This window comes from Halictus rubicundus, chromosome 7, assembly GCF_050948215.1.
Source record: "Halictus rubicundus isolate RS-2024b chromosome 7, iyHalRubi1_principal, whole genome shotgun sequence".
NCBI lineage: Eukaryota > Metazoa > Arthropoda > Insecta > Hymenoptera > Halictidae > Halictus > Halictus rubicundus.
The window spans coordinates 13,379,413-13,399,753 of record NC_135155.1 but is presented as its reverse complement, the minus strand read 5'-3'; the positions used below and the strand labels follow the sequence as shown (position 1 = coordinate 13,399,753).

General features: G+C 40.7%; 1 protein-coding gene across 2 annotated transcripts in view; it reads left to right on the top strand.

The window, feature by feature from the left end:
- LOC143355657 (alpha-crystallin B chain) overlaps positions 1–19,459 on the top strand; it is a 38,018-nt gene extending 18,559 nt beyond the window's left edge. For both annotated transcript variants that reach the window (XM_076790696.1, XM_076790697.1), the window contains 2 exons: positions 807–993; positions 17,597–19,459. In XM_076790696.1, coding sequence (XP_076646811.1) covers positions 807–993; positions 17,597–17,791 — 382 coding nt within the window. In that variant the 3' untranslated portion in view covers positions 17,792–19,459. The remainder of the gene's footprint in view (positions 1–806; positions 994–17,596) is intronic.
- Positions 19,460–20,341: the final 882 nt, after the last annotated feature.

Below are 20,341 nucleotides of genomic sequence, written 5' to 3'. Positions count from 1 at the left end.
ATCGTGTGAACGTTACTGAAAATCGATGGCACTACTCAGTCTTCCGATAATCATATAAATAATTGATTAGCGTACAAATTTCCTTAGTCTCCATAAATTGTCTAATAACATAACATACAAGACCAGAACGTAATGGATGCAGGTATAAATCAAATTTCCACTAAAAAACCGATACACATAAAAGAAAAAATCAAAGAACCACTACACTGTCAAATTCCCGCGGACAGTGCCATCGATTCAGTCGTTGACACGAAGACTGACAGTCCTGTAGACAATCAGAATCTCACCATCGAGCTCGCACAGAGGTAATGGGGCCACGCATTGTTCACGTTTCAGCGACCTAACTCCACGCCTCACGATTAACCTAACACAACCCAGCACAGTAGCGAACATAGCAGAGCTTTGGTGTGTAATTTCGTTTTTTTTTTTCCCTCCCGCGAGTTTTGTTGTCGGAGCATTTTCACCCTCGAAGCTTTGACCCACGAAAGTACATATAGTTTGCGCACGATACTCCTCCATTCGTGACCAGTCTCTATGTTGTTATTTTTTTTTTCCTACACGTGTTTGCAAATAGTTAGCATCATCACCGCCTAGGTAAGGGTTTGCAGCCGAGCCGAGACACATATCTGGCCCCTGAGAGAGTATATCTTCTCTCATCCGGGTGTCATCCAGTCGTCAACGCATATTATACTTTGTTTTTTCGTTCATCGTTCGAGCGCACTTGTCCCGCACTTATTTGTATTATAGACGGATTGTTGAAGGAGGATACGGTGGATAATCGAGACTTTGTTTGTTGTAAATTACAGCACGACCACCCAGAGCTCTCAGAACCAGAGCTCTCTCAGCCCGCAACATGACTCCGCATGGCTCGACGGACTCAACAGCCCACTTATCCAGGACGAAGGTGACAGCAAGATGCTGAAACTGAGATTCGACGTTTCCCAGTACACCCCTGAAGAGATCGTTGTCAAGACTGTGGACAACAAGCTGCTGGTGAGTACCTGTCCTCGATTATTCTGCGGGGAAACTGGGGTGCGATCGCGTTTATTTGTTTGTTGCCAGCTGGAAGTTGAACGTTTGCAAACAAGTAGTTTACCAACGTATCCGCGACACTTTTCCGAGTAAAACGATACCAAACACGACCCAATTTGGTTCACGACTACTCGTGTAATGTACGATTAAGTAGAACCTCCGTTATCCGAACTGAGGACACCTGCATCTCTCTTTCTAAATTATTGGTGAACTATTCGGTGTACAGAAAAACGTTTGAAGCGAAAGTTGTATGGTTTCAAGAGTATCATGCGATACAATAATTAGTTTTCTTCGATTTTGCTTTTTTATCGAGATATGAAGGTCGTCTTGAGGGTTTTCGTCATGCAAACTGAAAATTGAGCAAAAAACTGTTGGAGATATTTTATAAATGTAGCTTGTCATAGAATTGAATGAACTGTAGATTGAACTGGCAGGAGTAGGAAATTTTATGCGGAATATTTTAGTCGTTCGTTTGAAATTGAAATTAAAAAATTGGGTTAATGTTTCGAATCGAAGTCATTTCGGGATTCGAAGGAGAACCGATGGTGGAAATTGACGAATCGGTTATTTCCGTGGGCGCCGAAATCGCTGCCAACTGCGCTTGCGATTTGCCGGGTCGATTTCGCGACGCTTCTATCGGGCGATCGCGCGCGTCACTTAATTAGAACGGAAAGACAATTGGCTCGCGACTTTCTTCTTTGAGACAGCGACTACCGACGCCCCGTCGCGCGACAAACGCGAAATTATTACGCCTGACTCATCGAGCGCATATTTCGCAGCGGAGCAACCGACTGTTGCGCAACTTGGCACCGGCCGAAACTGGTCCATCTTTTTACGCAATCCGCTTCGACCGCCGTTAACGTACCATCAAAGCTTTTCGATTACATTCCCGCGAACCTATTTGCGTATTTCTGTCGGTTCTTTGCTTCTTATTTTCACCCTCCGAAGATCCCGCGAGAATCTAGTTGGAAGATCCGGTACTTGAGACTCGGTTCACCGAGCAGAAACGAATATTCTGTGAGTTTATGAATTTTTTTTTAGATACAACAGGTGAAAAGATCGTTCTAAAAAAATATGTAGACATATTCTGCAACTGTTACTTAGTTAGGGAAAATTTAGTTTGTATCGAAAATTTTGGGATTAGGTACCGAAAAATTTTTTGGATTCGCGTATCCGTATCGTGTATGCAACAATGGCTTGGAATTAAAAAAATGTTAGTAACTTTTGAATTTTTATTAAAAAATCCAGGAGTGTTCCTTAATCACCAAGTAAACAAGGAAAAATATTACTCTCCCAAAAATTTGTAAATTGTCTACTGGAAAAAATTGTTTTATTCATTTATATGCATATTTCGTACATCTAACAATGGCAGAATTGATTGAATCAGAATTGATTGAAGTACAAGGAACGAAATTGTACTATTATATTGAGGGTTCTACAGCGTTTGTGAAGCATTAGTTTCGTGAAAGCCAGAAATCAAGCTCGAGAATCCGTTTGACAACGTGTACGATGCATCTCGCGCCGTGCTTAATTACGAAGACGCGCTCTCGAGTAACCAGAATTGCCCTTTCGCGAGTTACACGCGGTGGAGTCGACTTCCTGCCGGGAAGTGACGCAACAAGACCAATTAGAACGTTCTACATCGTTCGTGAGGAGCCTCGGAGAGCCGAGATGGCAAAGCGGCGGAAAATTCTGAACCTCCGCTTCCTGGTTGCTCCAGGCGATCGTAAATCTTTCGATATGCTCCTACAAGCAACATCTAGTCTCTCTAGTCCTCAAATAGACCTGCACCGTGCTCTCCGACACCTTTTGAACCCTGCAAACTTCTTCAAGTCACTGGTAATTCGTTCTTCAAAGCCTGAACCATTTTTCGGATACATGAAATGTATGAGTACATTCAACCATTTTTTTAACCATCGAACTTCTCAATTTTCGTTTAAAAAAATTATTGTCTATTTAACTGGAAGTTGATAAACATATCTATATTTTTTTTATAACGATCCCTTTACTTGTTACGCTTCAAAAAATCCCAAAGTGACTGATACTTGATGTTCTAAACTTTAAACCATTGCCCTACATTCAAAAATTTTTTTGATCATAGAACCCTGCAATTTCTGGTAAAAGAAAATTCTTACCTATTAAAATGAAGGTTGATAAACGACCCTATATTTCTTTCAAAACGATACCTCTGCTCACTCCTGTTAAAAAATTCTCAAAATTCCAAATACTTGGGTCTCTCAATTTTGAACCACGGTTAAATTTTTTCGGTAACAGAAGATTATTACCTATTAAAACGGAGGTTGTTAAACATCCCTGTATTTTTTTCATGAAAATCCCTCCACTCATTTCGGTTAAAAAAAATTGGAATCGATAGGCCCAAACATTTTCAAAGACATTTTGAAGAATCGTTCTAATCCAAAGTTTTCCCAAATTTTATACGAAATGTCCAGAGTTCTTTGAGATCGTGAAAGGGCCAATTCTCGCAGGAAGTGGGAACTAGAATTTTCGGCGAAGCGTGGTTCTCGCGTTCAAGTTTCTTCTCTGGTCGGCGTGTTCCGTCGACGGAAATAGCCGTCGACGAAAATAAGTTCACGGCGCTCGTCACACCGCGACGTCTTAGAATAATGTTCGGCCATTGTGCAGCTCATAAACGCGAATCTGGCAGCGCCGAGATTCTTCCGAGCTTCTACGGTTCTCCAATCGGTTTGAAAACAAAATAGCAAAAACTTGGCTGGCGCCGAGACGACAATTTTACAAACTCTTCTTCTTCGAGAAGTTCGCGGACTTTCCAATTAAATAAAGAATACTGACAGAATTACTGTCCTGTCGTTTGTCACTTAAAAGCTATCATCAGATTTTGAATCGTTGTGCAAAATGAAAATATTCTGCATTCAGTGCAAGAGATGGAAAAATAACAATATTCTGCATTAATTGCAACAGAGATGACAAGCAAGTACAGCAAAGCTTTTTTATCGAAATCGCTGTGACCAATAAACAGTTCATATTTTTGATTGTTAGGTGCAGAATTAAATTTTCATATTTTTTTAACTTTTTGAACTCGCTTCTGAACTCGTTCCTTTGGAAAGTACCTATAGAGATTTCCGTGTTATGTTCTTTTTTCTGCGAAATGATTTTTACGCGCGAGTGGTCCGTAGAAATAGCAACGAAAGCGCGAGTTTCGACACTTTCGACTTTCGACTGTCGCGACAGAAAAATAATGCACCACCGTCGCGTCGGTGCAAGAGGAGGGAAGAGGAGAATGAGAGGTCGTTGCACCGCGATAGTGCACACTCTCGGTGCATTGGAGGAAAGATCAAAGCGGAGGAGGATCTTGTGCATCCACGAACAGGCGCCGCTTTATTTCGATTTCCTTGGTCAAACGACCGCTGATGAACCTCGTCGTTCCTTTTTTAAAGATGCCACTCCATCAGATCATGCGAAAAGCTTAACATCTTTAAACATTTATCACAGAAGAACCGAGCAATTTCCGACCGGAACAATTTTTGCAATTCGAAATCCAAATGCGATTCAATATTATAGATAAATCCCTGCTGCAGTTGATCACTTTTTAATTACCGAAAAATTTAACTGACCCAAAGCTGAAACGCACGGCATACATAAGCTTTTTCTGCCGTTAGTAATTTTTGTGAAGTGAAACTATTTCTGCTAATAAGTTGTTGCCGCAGTTGGTGATTTTTGTAAATTTATCAAAATGTAACGACACAGAGAAGTTCTATAAACAATCAGTGCAGCATTTCGCGAACAATTAGTCACGCGACGGTGCAGAACCAGCTAAAGAACGACCGTCGAAACAGGTTGTCCCGGTGTAATCGTGGTCAAGGTCCGTCTCGAATCGAGGTCGAGCTCTCGCTGGTCGCGTCGCCTGGTCCTTAAAGGGCTGGCCCAAGGACGCGTTCCGAAGGATGAGCAGAGTACCAGACGAACCGAAGAATGCGAGAGAGTTCGCTGACGTCACGCTACCGCTCGATAAAGCACACGCGTCCCGGATAAATAGGAGCACGGACCGGTTTTATTCAAACAGCACGCGCGGCGAAGGGCGCACACGCGTCGTCGTATTGCGAAATATCTCGTCTCGCTCGTCGTCGTGTAGTCCACTCTCGTTGGTTCGCGCCCATTTAGGGCAACTGGGTCGCGAACGCCTCCCTCGATTCAGCTCGAATCGATTTTTAACGGGCGCCGCCGATAACACCTTGATCTAATGGTCTCGTGTGTCCGGGCCCGCTACAGGTGTCCGTCGGCTCGATCCTCTGACACCTAGTGTCCCAGAAAGTGCACTCGATTGATGAACATAATCCCTTTTATAGGAAAAGTAATCTTGTTTTGGTAAATATGCAAAACACTGTTCTTTGAAGTGACAGAACTTTGTTGTTTATAATTATTATTGTATCGTACTATTAGCGATGTATTTGTGACGTTTTCCTGATTAAAACGAGCCGTCGCACGATACCATTTGGATCTTGTTTAATCCGTTAATCCACGATATTGTAGAACCTCTCTTATCCGAACTAAATCAGTGAGATACGAGTATTATGATAATGAGACAGTTATCTAGACAATACTGGATTAACTTATTACCGATTTATACAATTAATCGTGTTGTACATAAATTGCTGTAATTTGTCGCGTTTACTTGAACTGAAAATTCCGAACGGTTCGGATAATCGAGGTTCTGCTATATCGTGGATTAAACATGCAAGTATGCTCCGAATTGCGTCGTGTTTGGACTCATTTTAATCAGAAAAATGTGACGCATACATCCGTAACAATTTCATAAAGAGATAATTCATAACAATAAAGTTCAGTTTAAAATAAAATTTTGATTTGATGTAACCGATGTCTCCAATCTCACATCGAATGCAATACATACTTTCGGTAAAAGTATTTGCAAAATGCACTGAATTCTGTGTCTTTGCACCGGTGTTGTTCCAGTTTGTTATTCATTCGATTCAGTAACGGGACAAATTGGGTTGGTAAAACAGGTAAAATTTCACAGAATGCTCTCGGGAACACATGTCCGGGCTTTCGAAAGTCAATTAAAAGCGTCGGCGTAACGCGAGACTCTTTTCCGGACTGTCTAATGGCGTACACTCTCCTTGACCGAAAAAGGAAAGCCCGCGACGACGACGCCGTGCCACGTGTTTTCATAACAGCTTCACCCGCGACCTAAATTTTAACGCCAAACAAGGTAATAGTCCCGCGCCTTTTAAAAAAACACTCCATTCAGTTTTATAGAGTGGACGTCGTTCGTCTGCACGCCGTTTCGCGCGTCTCGAGCTTATACTTTACGGTTCCGGAGGCACACTCGATGCACTGATGGTCGCAACAGTTGTCCTTCTCGCTGATAGTTACCCCCTTAATGTCTTATCCTGATGATTCGTATAAATACGATTCTTTAAACAAATCATTTGTCCACATAATACTCGCACAGTAAACTGTGGATCTGTATGCAAAATAAAAATTGTCTACAAAAGAAAGATTGCAAGAAAGATTGGATTAATAATAATTAGACAAAACTATTTTATTTTTCATTATTTCGTTACGAAACGTTCACCAACATATTCGTGACATTTCTCCGATCGAAACGAGCCCAAACACGACACCATTTCGATCGCATTTACCTGTTTAATTCGCGCTACAGTCTAGCCTCTACTGTAGTTCGGATAAGCGAGGTTCTACTCTATCGCGTATTAAACGAGCAAATGTGATCCGAACTGTATCGTGCTTGAGCTCGTTTCAACCGGAAAAATGTCACGAACGCGATGATAAGAATTTCGTGAAGAAGTAATTACAGTTAAACAAGTTATGTCACTTTTTCTACGTTCTACGCTAGCGATAGCGGACTAAGGTACAGTGTTTGCACGTACAAGTGACATTTCGGTGCCGAATTTTTCACGCATATTGAGGTTAATACATTGTAGACAATAACGGGAGAAGATTCTACAGTCCTAGTTCCGATAAAACAGATTGGATTTTGAAGTCTGGGCGGACAATTAGCCGGAATGATTCGGATGGACGATTTTGGGGAGCACGGTTCGTTGTTTTGGGATTAAAACTGCGAGTTCCGAGGATTCCGATGCCGGCAAATTGATGATCGGGTGTCGTCGGGTAGCCGGTTCGACGGTTTGCGTAATCCCCGCGGTCCGGTAAGACGATACCGAGGCGGAAAGCTTAGATCCTCGCGAGAGTTGAGTTACCAGTTACCCAGGGGCTCGTCCACCGGTGGCTCCCTTTGCTCTCCGCGATTTCCCTCCGTTTCCCTCCGTTTCCCTCTGTGTCTAGGGTTACCTACGCCGCTGCTCCGGTTGCTTGCCTTGCTTGCTCGGCCGCTTTTCGTCTTTTACGGCCAGCACCGATCGATATCGCGAACAGACACTGTGCTGTGAACGGAGCTGAACGGCGCGGGGAGCCCCGAGAGAGAAACAGGGAGAGTCACAGACGCTCGAGGCTCGACAAATCTTCATTGCCTCTTTCTCTTTCTCTCTCTCTCTCTCTGTGTGTGTCCTTTTCCATCGATTATAGACGCTACTGGTTCACGGACAAAGGACACCCGAAGTAACAAGAGTCAAGGCTTTCGAGATGATCCACTTGGGTGCCTTGAAGCTGCTCCTCGATGAGCCCTTCGTTCGACGAGCTCGCGGTCGTCAATTTCCTTGAGAACCATCGGTTCTTTCGTTTCAGACTTGGCCGAGTTCACTATTCAGCTGTTCGAGTGGTCGAAAGCTGGTTTAGCTTTGAAATGGAAAAATCCTGACCCTCTAAAGCCGTGTCGCCGGATAAAGAGTCGTCCCCTGCTCTATCCTTCCCCTTACGCTGTTCCCCCACGCTTCCGCCCGGTCACGTGACGCGTTCCGGGTCTGCGTGCACGTGTCACGTGACTAATCCGGTACTGGTAGAGAGAGGGTCACTTTTTTCCCCTCGTGTCCATTCCCCTGATCCGGCGACTCTCTGCTCCGAAGGTTAAACGGGCGAGGATTTTTGCGTTTCTTCTCGGTCCCATCAATCGCATGCAAAGTTGCCGGGTTATGGGGAAAGGGTCTCGTGCATTTCGTTTTCCGTTTACGTTCACAGCGGAGCGTAACGCAATCCGCCGGTTAAAAAGACGGTTCTCAGACGGTGAAACGGGTCTCGCGACCCCCACACCGCAACACGGTTCTACTCGAGCAGAAAACCCGCGATTCTCCGGTTGCTTTACCCTGACCGCCTCCTTTCTAATCGTCTTCCTCGCCGGAACGATCCACCGAGGCTCGTCGGACTCGCATATCGCATAACGATGCCGAACGGGTCTATGGGAGCATATTCATTGTATTAATCCATGATCCACGTGATCAGATTGCGATTTTTATGCGATTTTTATTCGTGCAAACGCAAAACGATCAAATCAGTTAAAGAATTTACAGGCTGTATTAGTTCCAACGAATGAAAATTATTCAGAAAAGAAATCACTGTCTGTATTTCGCGATTAGACAATTTTTAGTCTGCATACAAAATAATAAATTTATTTTTTCGAAGTCACTGTTTCTGTACATTATTGCGACGGAACAATGGACTGTGGATTTTATGCGTTCGTAGCAAAATTGAGTGCATGAAATTAACCCTTTGCACTCGAGTGGTGACTCTGAAGCACCACTAGAAATTGTTGTGGCATTATTTCAAAGAAATTACAAAAAATATTACAAAATATTTGTTACATTACAAAATTTGTATTCAGTAGATTACTAAACATTTAAATATTGTATGTAGAAATCGGATCAGTTTCGTATGAATAAAATGAAAATATTCTAAGATGGAAGAAAAATTTAGTTTTAGATTGAGAACAGCGCCGAGTGCAAAGGGTTAAAATTGTCTGCTGGACCTGGAACACAAGGTGTCCCAAAAATTTACATCCTTGAGAGGGGGGATTCTTGAGATCATTTGAAGTAACTTTTTCCTTTGCAAAAATGTTCTCCCCAGCTTCGTCAAGGAGTTATTTAACGAAAACCGCGGACTAATCAGAGCACAGGTACCGATGAGTGTGACGTTGGCATTGGCCGAGCCGGAATCCGTCCGCAGTAGCCGCGCTCTGATTGGTCCGTGTTTTTCGTTAATAACTCCTGAACGAAGCTGCGGAGAAAATTTTCGCAAAGGAAAAAGTTACTTCAAATGACCTCAAGAATCACCCCTTTCAAGTACAATATTTTTGTCAGACACTGTATAATCGTGGAAGTAAGGTCTATACACCTCACCGGCTATTAACGAGTTCACATTAAAATAATCCTGTAGACGACGAGCTGAGTTGCAGCCTGCTTGCGGCTAGTCAAACGTTCTGATCCGATTAACAAGACTTCGCGATGTTTTTTCTGCGGCGAGCTACTGCACTTCCGGCGAACGATGCACCCGAGGCGCCGTCGCTGCACGCGAATCGTTGATTGCAAAACGGCACGAGCCACGCTCGCTGAAATTGTCCAATTAGTCTCCAATTTTTGAATCCTTCGGAGACCTTTCAGATTTTCACGTTTGCAAATTTTGTATCGTCTTCACTTCTCTACTTTCTTTTGATTTATTGAGTGCATTTAGGGGTTTTAAATTTTTTGTTTTGTAATTACTTAAATTATGATTCAATGATTACACAAAGTTCGTTACTCGAGCTCAGAACTGGGATTTTACCCATTTATGAGAAAAATGAGTAGGTGAAAATTTCAACAGTAAGAATCGAAAGAATTTGAGAAAATTGATGCATTATTATCAACTTATGATTAAAGGGAGAAACAAATTTTTATTTAACCTCGGTTTCGGGGCAATACTGATTCGACATTGGTTGTAATTAGAGTGATTTAACCCTTTGCACTCGGAGCTATTTGAACTCCAAAACAAAACATTTCTTCCAACCTAGAAAATTACCCTTCTATATATTTTTTTTTTCGTGTTATACATACGGAAATGGCGGAATTTATTCGTGCAATACTGAAATGTTTAGCAATTTATTAAATACACGCAAATTTAATAGTGAAAAAAATATTTTGAATACAGCAATTTTTAGTGGCGCCTTACGGTCGCCATTCGAGTGCTAAGGGTCAATCGCGAATTATTTCTCGATTTTGAAAAATCGGTGAATCGAGTTGGGTGTATAGTGAGTTGTACAGTTCGATTCGTTCCGCGATTTCTCGCAAGGTGAAGGCCAGGCTATTTAGTTCGTTGGCAAGGAATGAACGCGCGCGGACAGATCGGTCGAAACTGGTCCAAGAACGGGAATTCCTCGCGTCGCGTTGCTTCTCGTCTGCATAGTCGAGGAGAGGACACCGAAACGCAGCTCTCATTAGCGTCGTTTGCGTAACGCAATTAGCGCGACGAGCCTCGCCCACCCTCGTCCGCTAACGCGGATCAGCCTCGCTGCCTTTTCACGCGTCTGCCTGTGGGTGCGGTCCAAACGCATTTTTACACCTGCATTTTTTACTGGCGAATCCACCTGGACACGCTTCATCCGTTCACCAACGCTATCGGCATTCCGATACGTTGATTATGCTGCCTGGATTTGAGTTGTCTCTTAAGTGTCGTTCAGATGAGTTTTTGTTGTGGTGGAAATTTGCAGAACGTAACGAATAGACTGCGGATATTATGCATTTATAACGATGCATTTGTAACTTAGATGCATAACAACGCGTAGTACCTTTGTAACAGCACACAGTATACTTATAACAATATATAGTACCTTTGTAACAGCACACAGTATACTTATAACAATATATAGTACCTTTGTAACAGCACACAGTACACTTATAACAATATATAGTACAGTTATACCAACGCACAGTATACTAGACAGCGAATCTTTATGCAAAATAAAAATTTTTTATGTGAATTACAACAAATTGGAGTGTAATAGAAATTCGTTTCCTTTCTTAACGGTTTGAAAATAATTTAACAGTATCTTTAAATTTTCCTAATAATTTCACTGTTTTAAATTACACCTACTAATGTTTGCCATAAACGCATAAAATCCGCTGTCTGCTCGTAACAACACAATCTTATGAAATTATCCATAAAGAATCAACACTGAACCAATTTGTACGAGTAAATCAATTTGAATAAAAATTGTGGAACAAAACAATAAAATGAAATGCATTTACAACGACACACAGGTTGCCCCAATGAATAATGTCTCGTGGAACCAATTTGTACAAATAAATCAATTTAAATTGAAATTCTGGAAGAACGGAAAAACTGAAATGCATTTATAACACACATTTCACCTGAATAAATCATCTCTTCTAATGGAGCAGCATGTGATCAATTTGCACATATAAATCAATTTAAATTGAAATTCTGGAATGGCGGAAAAACTGAAATGCATTTATAAGACACATTTCACCTGAATAAATCATCTCTTCTAATGGAGCAGCATGTGATCAATTTGCACATATAAATCAATTTAAATTGAAATTCTGGAATGGCGGAAAAACTGAAATGCATTTATAACACACGTTTCACCTGAATAAATCATCTCTAACGGAACAGCATGCGATCAATTTGTACAAATAAGTGCATATAAAAATGAAGTGAGAATAAAAATATAAAATAAAATTGTGAGACAAAACGATAAAGTAGAACATAACATGGCTAGCGCATTCCAGAAGCGTTAATGATATGCAGCGAACGTTAACAAACAGGTAGAATGTCCCGTTTGCCGTTTCTCCGCGGTTTCGAAGCCGCGGTTCGTAAAATCGGCCAGCACCTAGACCGACTTACGCCTGCAGGCGCATTAAAAATAGAGATTGCATCAGTCGCGTACAGCGAGCATCGAGTATCCATTCGATGCCATGCAAATATCACCGCGCTCCGGCCACTGTCTTACGGGATTTTGTATAAATGAATCTCATTAGCGAGCGGGTTACGTCACGGCGATTAGCGGAGACCGATCGACGGTGCTATGGTGTCATCGACGTATTTAGCAATCGCGTGGCCAAACAGTTCCGCAAAATTGTTATCGAGTCGAGGACCTTGGCGTATCCATTTTTTCAGTAAAATTGCACTTTGCGAACTTCTGCACAGATTAATATGTTGCTCACTGTTTGAAGTCGGAATTAAAAATTGTATCCGTTGAATTTCAATACATCATTTTATATACTGTTGGTCTGAAGTGAAAATTGTTTTTCTTGTCAAGTTCTACATATTTTTATATATATGTTCATCATTCTTTTTGGGTTTTACAAAAATTCTTGAATGTTTCTACTGCCCCGGTTATCGTTGACAAAACTGATTTTATTGAAAAATTTACGATACCTGGACAAAAGTGAACATTTTTGTTTCCAATATAATTCTATAATACTGTATTTCCACAATTATCGAAGTTAATTACAAGTACTGTGCATCCTATTCAAGTACCCACACGGCAGCAGTAAACAATGAAATTGATTGAATAATTTGAATAACATAATCGGATTAGGTACAATCGACTTCCTACGAAGCTAAAGACTGGAATGTAAAAGATGGGGGGTGATTAAATTACAGTATAAATCAATTAGCGTGTCCAAACAACTTACCTCGACTGTCGACGCATTCTCCGCTTTTATTATATTGTTCTTAGGCTTAACGATGCATTTCCTTGCATCCCGACTCCCCACGGTCTCTCGTTATCATGCTCTATTCTTGTTTTATATGTTCACACACACACACGCGTGCAGGCTCCTAATTTGCAATTTAGAGTCTATCTAGATTGATGATCATTCACTGCCGTTTGTTTCGCCGCGCCGGCGCTCGTAATCGCGGAAATTGCAGTTGCGACAAGGTGTATCGCTGATCGAGATAATCCTAATGACTGACTGCTGAGTCATTCGCGTGTCCGAGAGATCGGATTCGTTGATGATGTGAGCAAAGAGAGATAACCTCGAGTCAGTAAGTTCCAGAGAGATTATTTTATTGAGACGGTCCAGGAGGTAGCTGATGTTTGAGAATTTATTGTAGTAGAACCGAATGACGCGGGGCTAAATGACTTTGTGGAACGTGTCCCAACATGATTCAAGATTATGTACAAATTTTTACAGCGGGTTACGTTCAACCCTTTAAGGGTGAGAATTTTTTGAAGCACTGACTGTAACCCTTTGTGAACGAGGATTTTTCTCTTTTGAATATTTCTCGTGAAATATTTAAATACAAAATCCAGGAAGTCGGACGCCTTTGAGAATTTTGATTTCTCGTTGCCTGATTAGAGCCGTAATCCTTCGAGGATCGATTCCTCGCTTACTCCGCGTCGTTCCAGAAACGTCCGTCAGGATAATCGCCGTTTTGTTTGCTCGCGTGCGCGTCCCATCGATCGCCATTTTCCAGGACGTCGAATCCATCGTCATCCGCTTCTTCCTACTGGCTTATCAACTGTGCGTTATCACCAGTTCCAGACGAGCTCCAGACGAGACGGGTCGAATTATTAATAATTACGGGGCATTTGCGTATCGCCAATCGGCCTGCTTCACGAGTCCACGTTCGTGGAACGTTGCGTGAGCGTGAGCGTTTCTTTGTTAGTCGTTACACTTGGGGGATCGCTTTTCTGATAGAATCGGCGATCTGGGGCCCCTTCGATCTACAGGGTGTCCCGTTTGAACCAACCCCTCCGAATATGGAAGTTTACTAGTAGACTGTGTTGAGTTCCTGCGGTGCGAAGCAGCAAAAGGATCAATACACTTGAAGAGTACGCTTTCGATCTACGGAAATTTGATTAGAATTTTATATAAAATTCAATTTGACAAGTATCTTGAAAGTTTAATGAATGTTTCCTCTGAAATTTTATAGAAAATTAAATTTAACAAGTATCTTGAAAGTTTACTGGAAGTTTCCTCTGAAATTTTGATTGGAATTTTATGGAAAATTAAATTTAACAAGTATCTTGAAAGTTTAATCGAAATTTCCTCTGAAATTAAATTTTCACAATTTTACGTGAAATTAAATTTAGGAAATACCTCTTAAGTTTGATTTAGATTTCCTCCAACATCAGAAGCTTCAAATTACAATTATTGGTGCGCATGTTTTGTTGTGTTGAATTGTTTCGGGGCGGTCCGGTAACATCAAAGTAGAATTATTATAGTAATCAGCCACCTGTTACGATTATTCGGCGACACTGTTGCCAAACGATCTTATTCGCAGCGACCTCATCCTCCCTGCCAACAGAGTTTCATCATCGGATTGGCAACCGGGCCAGAGATTCCTCGTTGCGTAGACGATACCCGATACCTGTGTGAATTTCGGAAATCCTCATCGATCATTATTTATCATTATTGAATCATCTACCGTCGGTGATCGAGGCGGATCTCTTAATATCTTTTGATATATTATTTCGACGTTATTATTGTTGCTCCAGCCTCTCCAATTTTAGCTAAACAATGCAGATTAATAGGAGAATCAAAAATTAGTCTATCAGAATCCTCGATTAAATTTCACAAAGACATTTCTGCATCGTGTGGCGTTAAAAAATTTTTTTCGTGATCAAGATTACCGCAGATCTGAAGATTAGAGTCTCCTCTTTGCAATGAGCTTTGAAAAATTGGTGCACGATTTTTTGTCGCCGATTTATCAAAGTTCGAATGAAGAGCTCACCGCCAAAATTAAATCTTCAAATTCACACGACTCTGGCAATATCGAAAATTTTTTTTCGGGATCAAGATTATCGCAGATCTGAAGATTAGAGTCTCCTCTTTGCAATGAGCTTTGAAAGCTCAACGTACGATTTTTGTCGCCGTTTTGTTAGATGAAAACTGCCGCCAGAATTAAACCAGTTTGAACGTCATGTTAGTCGGTTTTAGACGAAGGTTTATTGCTCCATCAATTTTGCACAATAGCGTATTTGTTAGAAACACAAAGTAGCGAACGAAACATAGTTGAGCTACCGATTTAGCTTCTGGTAAACATTTATAGATACATATGTTCATAACCACCTGAAATATTAGGCCAAGCATTCATAATGTGAAATTCTCGGTGCACGAAACTGGTCAAGAATTATACAATTTCTTACAATTATGCAATTTTAAGAATGACGCTAATATCGCGATGCTTGTTAATTCATTTATCACGAGTAGAACCTGAGATTTTAAAATGATGGGACATACAATAGACTTACTATTTTTTAAAACAATTTAGGGTATTTCAATTTTGAGCTAACAATAAGTCATAGCTAGACTGCGGATCTGTATACAAAATAAAATTTGTATGCGTCAATTGCAATCTACATACCTAAGTAAAAATTTATTTCGCTCATTAATAATTTTTATATGTTAAAAATGGTATATCGACATTGTTAAACTCTTTTCATCTTTCTACTGTTCTGAATTACACCAACTCATTTTCGTCATAAATGCATAAAATCCGCAGTTTAATCATAGCTCGAGCAAAGCTAGCTGTTAAACTGGGATGAAAAGTGAAAATTTAGGGGAACGACTGAACTACAAAATTTAACAATTATTGTATATTTAAAAATAGAAAAATTAACGGGAATAGTTAAATATTCACCATGAGCAGTTCCAGCGAGGCTAGCTAATAAAATATGGGGAGTGAACGTTCCGGAAAAGAACTGAACTATAAAATTGAAGAACTATAGCACAGATTCCTCTGCACGGAGAATCTTGGAGGAAATCGGAAGTGGGGCGACAGCAATCTCTTTTTGAGATATCGATTCGGTCGAGGGACGCCACGGGGTCGTAGCCGAATGTGTGGCGCCCCTCGGTCGCCATTTTCCTCGGTCTTATTGTCCCGTGGTACTCAATTTCCTTGTAGCACACACCGTCCACGTTTTCTCGGTCGTCGCAACGATAGCGCAGATTCGCGTAAAACATCCTCCGGTTACGCAGCGTTATCGCTGTCTCCCCTAACCTAGTTACCTAGCATGTTTGCGTCGCTTTACGAGCTATGCTCATCCCCCATCCTCTTCCTACGGTGTCTATTCACCCTGTTTTCCGGGAATCTACTGGGTGCGAACTATTTTCCATCCTGATCCACATTCTCATTCACTATCCTACACACACGTTCCCTTTTCCAAATTATTCTTGTCGAGCATTGTCCTTCCAGGATAAGCCCAGTCCTTCCATAACGCATTTGCATTATTAATTACTGAAAATGTGCGGAATGGAATTTATCCGAAACAAAAATTTTAATATCCCCCATATTTTTTTGCGTTTGATTTAGTTGAAATTATGAAATTATTGCCGCAGCTCCTGCGGGGCTTGCCTTCTATACAAGCAATTTTTAATTTGCATGAAAATCCATAGTCGTAAAATATACAAGTTAATTGAACAAAGCTGTATGTTCTATTTCGTCGAATAATTCGATCTGGATACCAAATTCGAAGAAACTTAATACTAAACCTACCAAGCATATAAAAGTTTACTTAAACTTACGATTTTCATTATAATGTGTGCTCAAATAAAGAAGTCAATTCAGTAATTTCCTATGAGAACGTTTTTATAATTTCAATAATTGTGAAATAGAAAACCGGTCGTTTTGACCGGTGGTGGTTTAGTGTTAATGCCATCAATGTTTCGAGTATTCCATTAATATAAATAATAGAGTTCGTTTAAATTTTTTGGGGATGAAGAACGTTCCAGTTTTCTGCCTCGTGCTGGGCACTCGAGGTATCGCGTTGTGCAGCAGATTTCATATTAGCTGCATCGGCAGCCCGTTTTCCAGGGAAATTTAGCAATTTCCTCGTACACAAGGCCACGGAATCAGGCCAACGGGTTCGATGAAGTAGCCGTATTAATAAATCAGCTGGGACAGGCTCGTTTCTGCTATCACGCGACCGCGGAAAGTCGATCGTGGCTCGTAGCGGTCAAGGGGTGCGATAGCGTATTGGGGTCGGTTTTAGCATTGCGGCGCCGTCTTTCATTCGGACAAATGGCCGCTGTTTTTATTCCACCTTGGTCACAACTCGAAAATATTTATTTGACGAAAAGACTTCCAGTATCGAGGTGAAAAGAGCGTCTTTTTATCCCTGCTAACACACAGGGTTGAAACGAAAGTTTCTTCCGCGTTTCGGTGGCGTATCTTCTTGCGAGCGACTTGTAATTGAGTTTGCTTTAATTTTAGTTCGATTAGGGTGTTCTGGAAAACTGGTAGTGACTGAGGAAGCTCGGGAAGTTGGGGAGTGTTTGGAACTTTGCGCTAATCTAGTTCATGCAATCCTAATAATGGACGAATTTTTTTATTTTGTCGGAGCACTATCTTAGGGGTGGAGATATTTTTCTGAAGAAATTTTGAATTGTTGTGAATATTTCTACATAATAAATCTGGAGTCTAATTTGTTCCATAAGGTGAAGAAATATTTATAATTTTACAGCTTGGTAACAAACTGAAAACAGGGAGCCATCTAAATCTAACCTTTTTTCTCTTTCTTAAACATACTGTAGAAAGAAGATTTTTTAAGGAAGCATTAAGCAACATTTCATCTTCATTTTCATGCTTACTTTTATTGCATAAAATTACAAAATGGCGGAGTTGTATAACATTTTTTACGGACAAGGTTTTGCTGGACGTGAAGTTAGACAATGCGACTGGAATATACAAAATGGTTGTGTTTCGTTTGTTGCAGGTCCACGCGAAGCACGAGGAGAAGACAGAGAGCAAATCGGTGTACCGGGAGTACAATCGCGAGTTCCTGTTGCCGAAGGGAACCAACCCCGAGAGCATCAAGTCCTCGCTGAGCAAGGATGGCGTCCTGACCGTGGAAGCTCCCCTTCCAGCGATCGGCTCCGGCGAAAAATTAATCCCCATCGCGCAGCAGTAAAAAACCACCATTAAAAATCGTCACGAACGCGCGAGAACGAGGCGGCACGGCCTCGACAAATTCAAATCTCTCCCCCCCCCCCTGAAATTCTATCATCCGATGCGCGTCCGTGATATCAGATCGCTGCTTCCTGTGTCCTGTTCCTCGTGAAAAATCCTCTTCGAAGTAAGTCCCGACAACTCTTCTCTCTAACCTTCTATTCTTCTAATATCCAAGTGTCTCTCTTGATTTTCTTTCAAGCCATCTTTTATTTCCCACGATAAACAATCGTTTAAATATCTCTCCACCACTTGGGCTCCCTGTCCGACAAAGGAAAACGCGTTCGAACGAGAATGAGGGATTTCTCGCAAGATTTTCAGTCGAGACCAAGATCAAACTGTACAATCTGAAAGATCCTCTTCGAGGGCAACAGAGAAACGACGGCGAAGAACCATTTTGTATTTTGTAAAGGATCAAGGATCGTCGACCGGTCTTTTTTTTAGAGAGATTTTAACGGATCCAGCTTTAGAGAATCAAACTTTCGGGGAGGCCGCGGGAACGTTCGTTCGATTCGCCCAGATTTGTATGATAAATTCGGGAACAAGTGTTTGGATACGCAGCCCCTTCTTCGATGGTTGTTCAAGCGTTTATGTTAGGCGACTTTATCAATTGAAGATGAACGAAATGGACTGTCTCTGATTAGAGGTATCAGAAAACGTTTTTCGGTTGTCTCACTGTGTTGACACAGATAGACACATTTGAACAATTTAAAAATTTACTTTTGTTTTTTAAGTAGTAATACTTAAAGGGTTTTAGTGACTGTGCTTTGTCTGGGAGGCAGCTTAATAATTTGGATCTTTGTGCGAAAATAAAAATTGCCTGCATAGATTGCAGCAAGTAAATTCTACGTCGGCACTGTTAATTTTTGTCAATCTTATTTTTGTACCAAAAGCGCAAAATCTGAAATTGTGTTGATAATCTTTCGTCCTTAAAGAATTATTTATTAAGTGACTACAGGCAGCCATAAAGTCGTCTAATTTAGGCGTTCTGGGGGGATCGAATGGCGGAAGAAAGCAAGACCAGTCGGTTTCTCGACGTAAAATCGAAAAGGAAACGATATCACGATCGTTTAGGCGCAAAAGCGTCAGAGTATAATTATAGGAGAATGTTTGATAAATTGTTCATGATTTTTTGGTACGAGCAGCTTTTTTGACGCTTTGATATATACTTCCTTTTTAGAAGTAACAGAAAACTTTTTCAGAAACACGCATTGCCTTTGAAAGTCGAACAGAATGAAAGAATACAAACCGAAAACTATTAGTAATTGTATATCTTTGGATGTTGTTTCGTGGGGGAAACACGAGCAGAAACAAACAAACAAACAAACAACAACAAATTCAAATATTACTGTCGTGTGCAATCGAATACGCGAACGGAAGAGCAATCTTCCGCGAACGATAACTTATGTATGTGTTAGTTTTAGGTACTACGTTAAAAGACTATAACACGAGAATGCTTAGAGTATGTAAGCATCGCTATGATTATGATGATGATGAGAAGAGTGATGATGATGATGATGATTACTATTATTATTTATGAATATTTTACTATTGTCGAGATACGTACAATGTTTAAAAGGTAATGCGAACAATGTGGAAGTTTAAATAAAAATAAACCTTCAAGGTGTTACACACGTTTTTATTCTCCGATCCACGGTGCTTTCCCAAAATTCAATCATTCCGTCCACTTATGGCTTCCAACATCTTTTCTAGGTTTCCAGCTTCCTTTCTACAAATTTTTTTCATTCATTATTTATTTTCCTTTTTCGAAAAATTTTTTTTAAGTGAGACAGTTACAAAATGAAGAAAATATAGAATATGTAGCGGATGAAGATCTGAACAATTTTACGTAAAACATGGTTTTTTAATTATTTTTGACACAAATTTTCTTTTAGACTGCTCAGCAGGTTTTTCATTCTAATTTTGTTTAATCTTAAAAATATCGGTTGGAAAGAAAGATAATAGGTTGTATGTATAGAAAATTTTGAAAGTAATATAATCTAGTAATTTTTCATAAAATTGTTGCTTAAAAAAGGATTTCATACTTCAACCGGTAAGATAGCCTAACGTGGCCATTCAGCCGACGATTCTCAATGAAACATTTTCCAGTGGCATGAGAGTCTCCGCCCACCATTGACGACCATAATCAAAGGTTTGCGACGCATGGGAAGCGCTGATGAACTTCCCGAAGAAAAAAAGAAAATAAAAAAATGTCATAGTTTTGTTCACGGATTATCACAGTTTATTGATTCATTATTGTAATCGTTTATTAACAAAATATTCTATCTTCTTATGTATGTACATATTTGTGTGTATATAGGTCGCGCGAACCCGGTTACACTGTTCAATACATGGTCGCGATTGGCGGATTGCGATTTGAACTTTTGCAACAGACCGGAAATTGACGAAACGAAATGGCAATGCCAACGGACCGCAAAGTGTCGAAGATATTTATACAACAAACAACGAACCTTAACGATCGGCATACGAGAGAGAATAATTATCTGTTTTC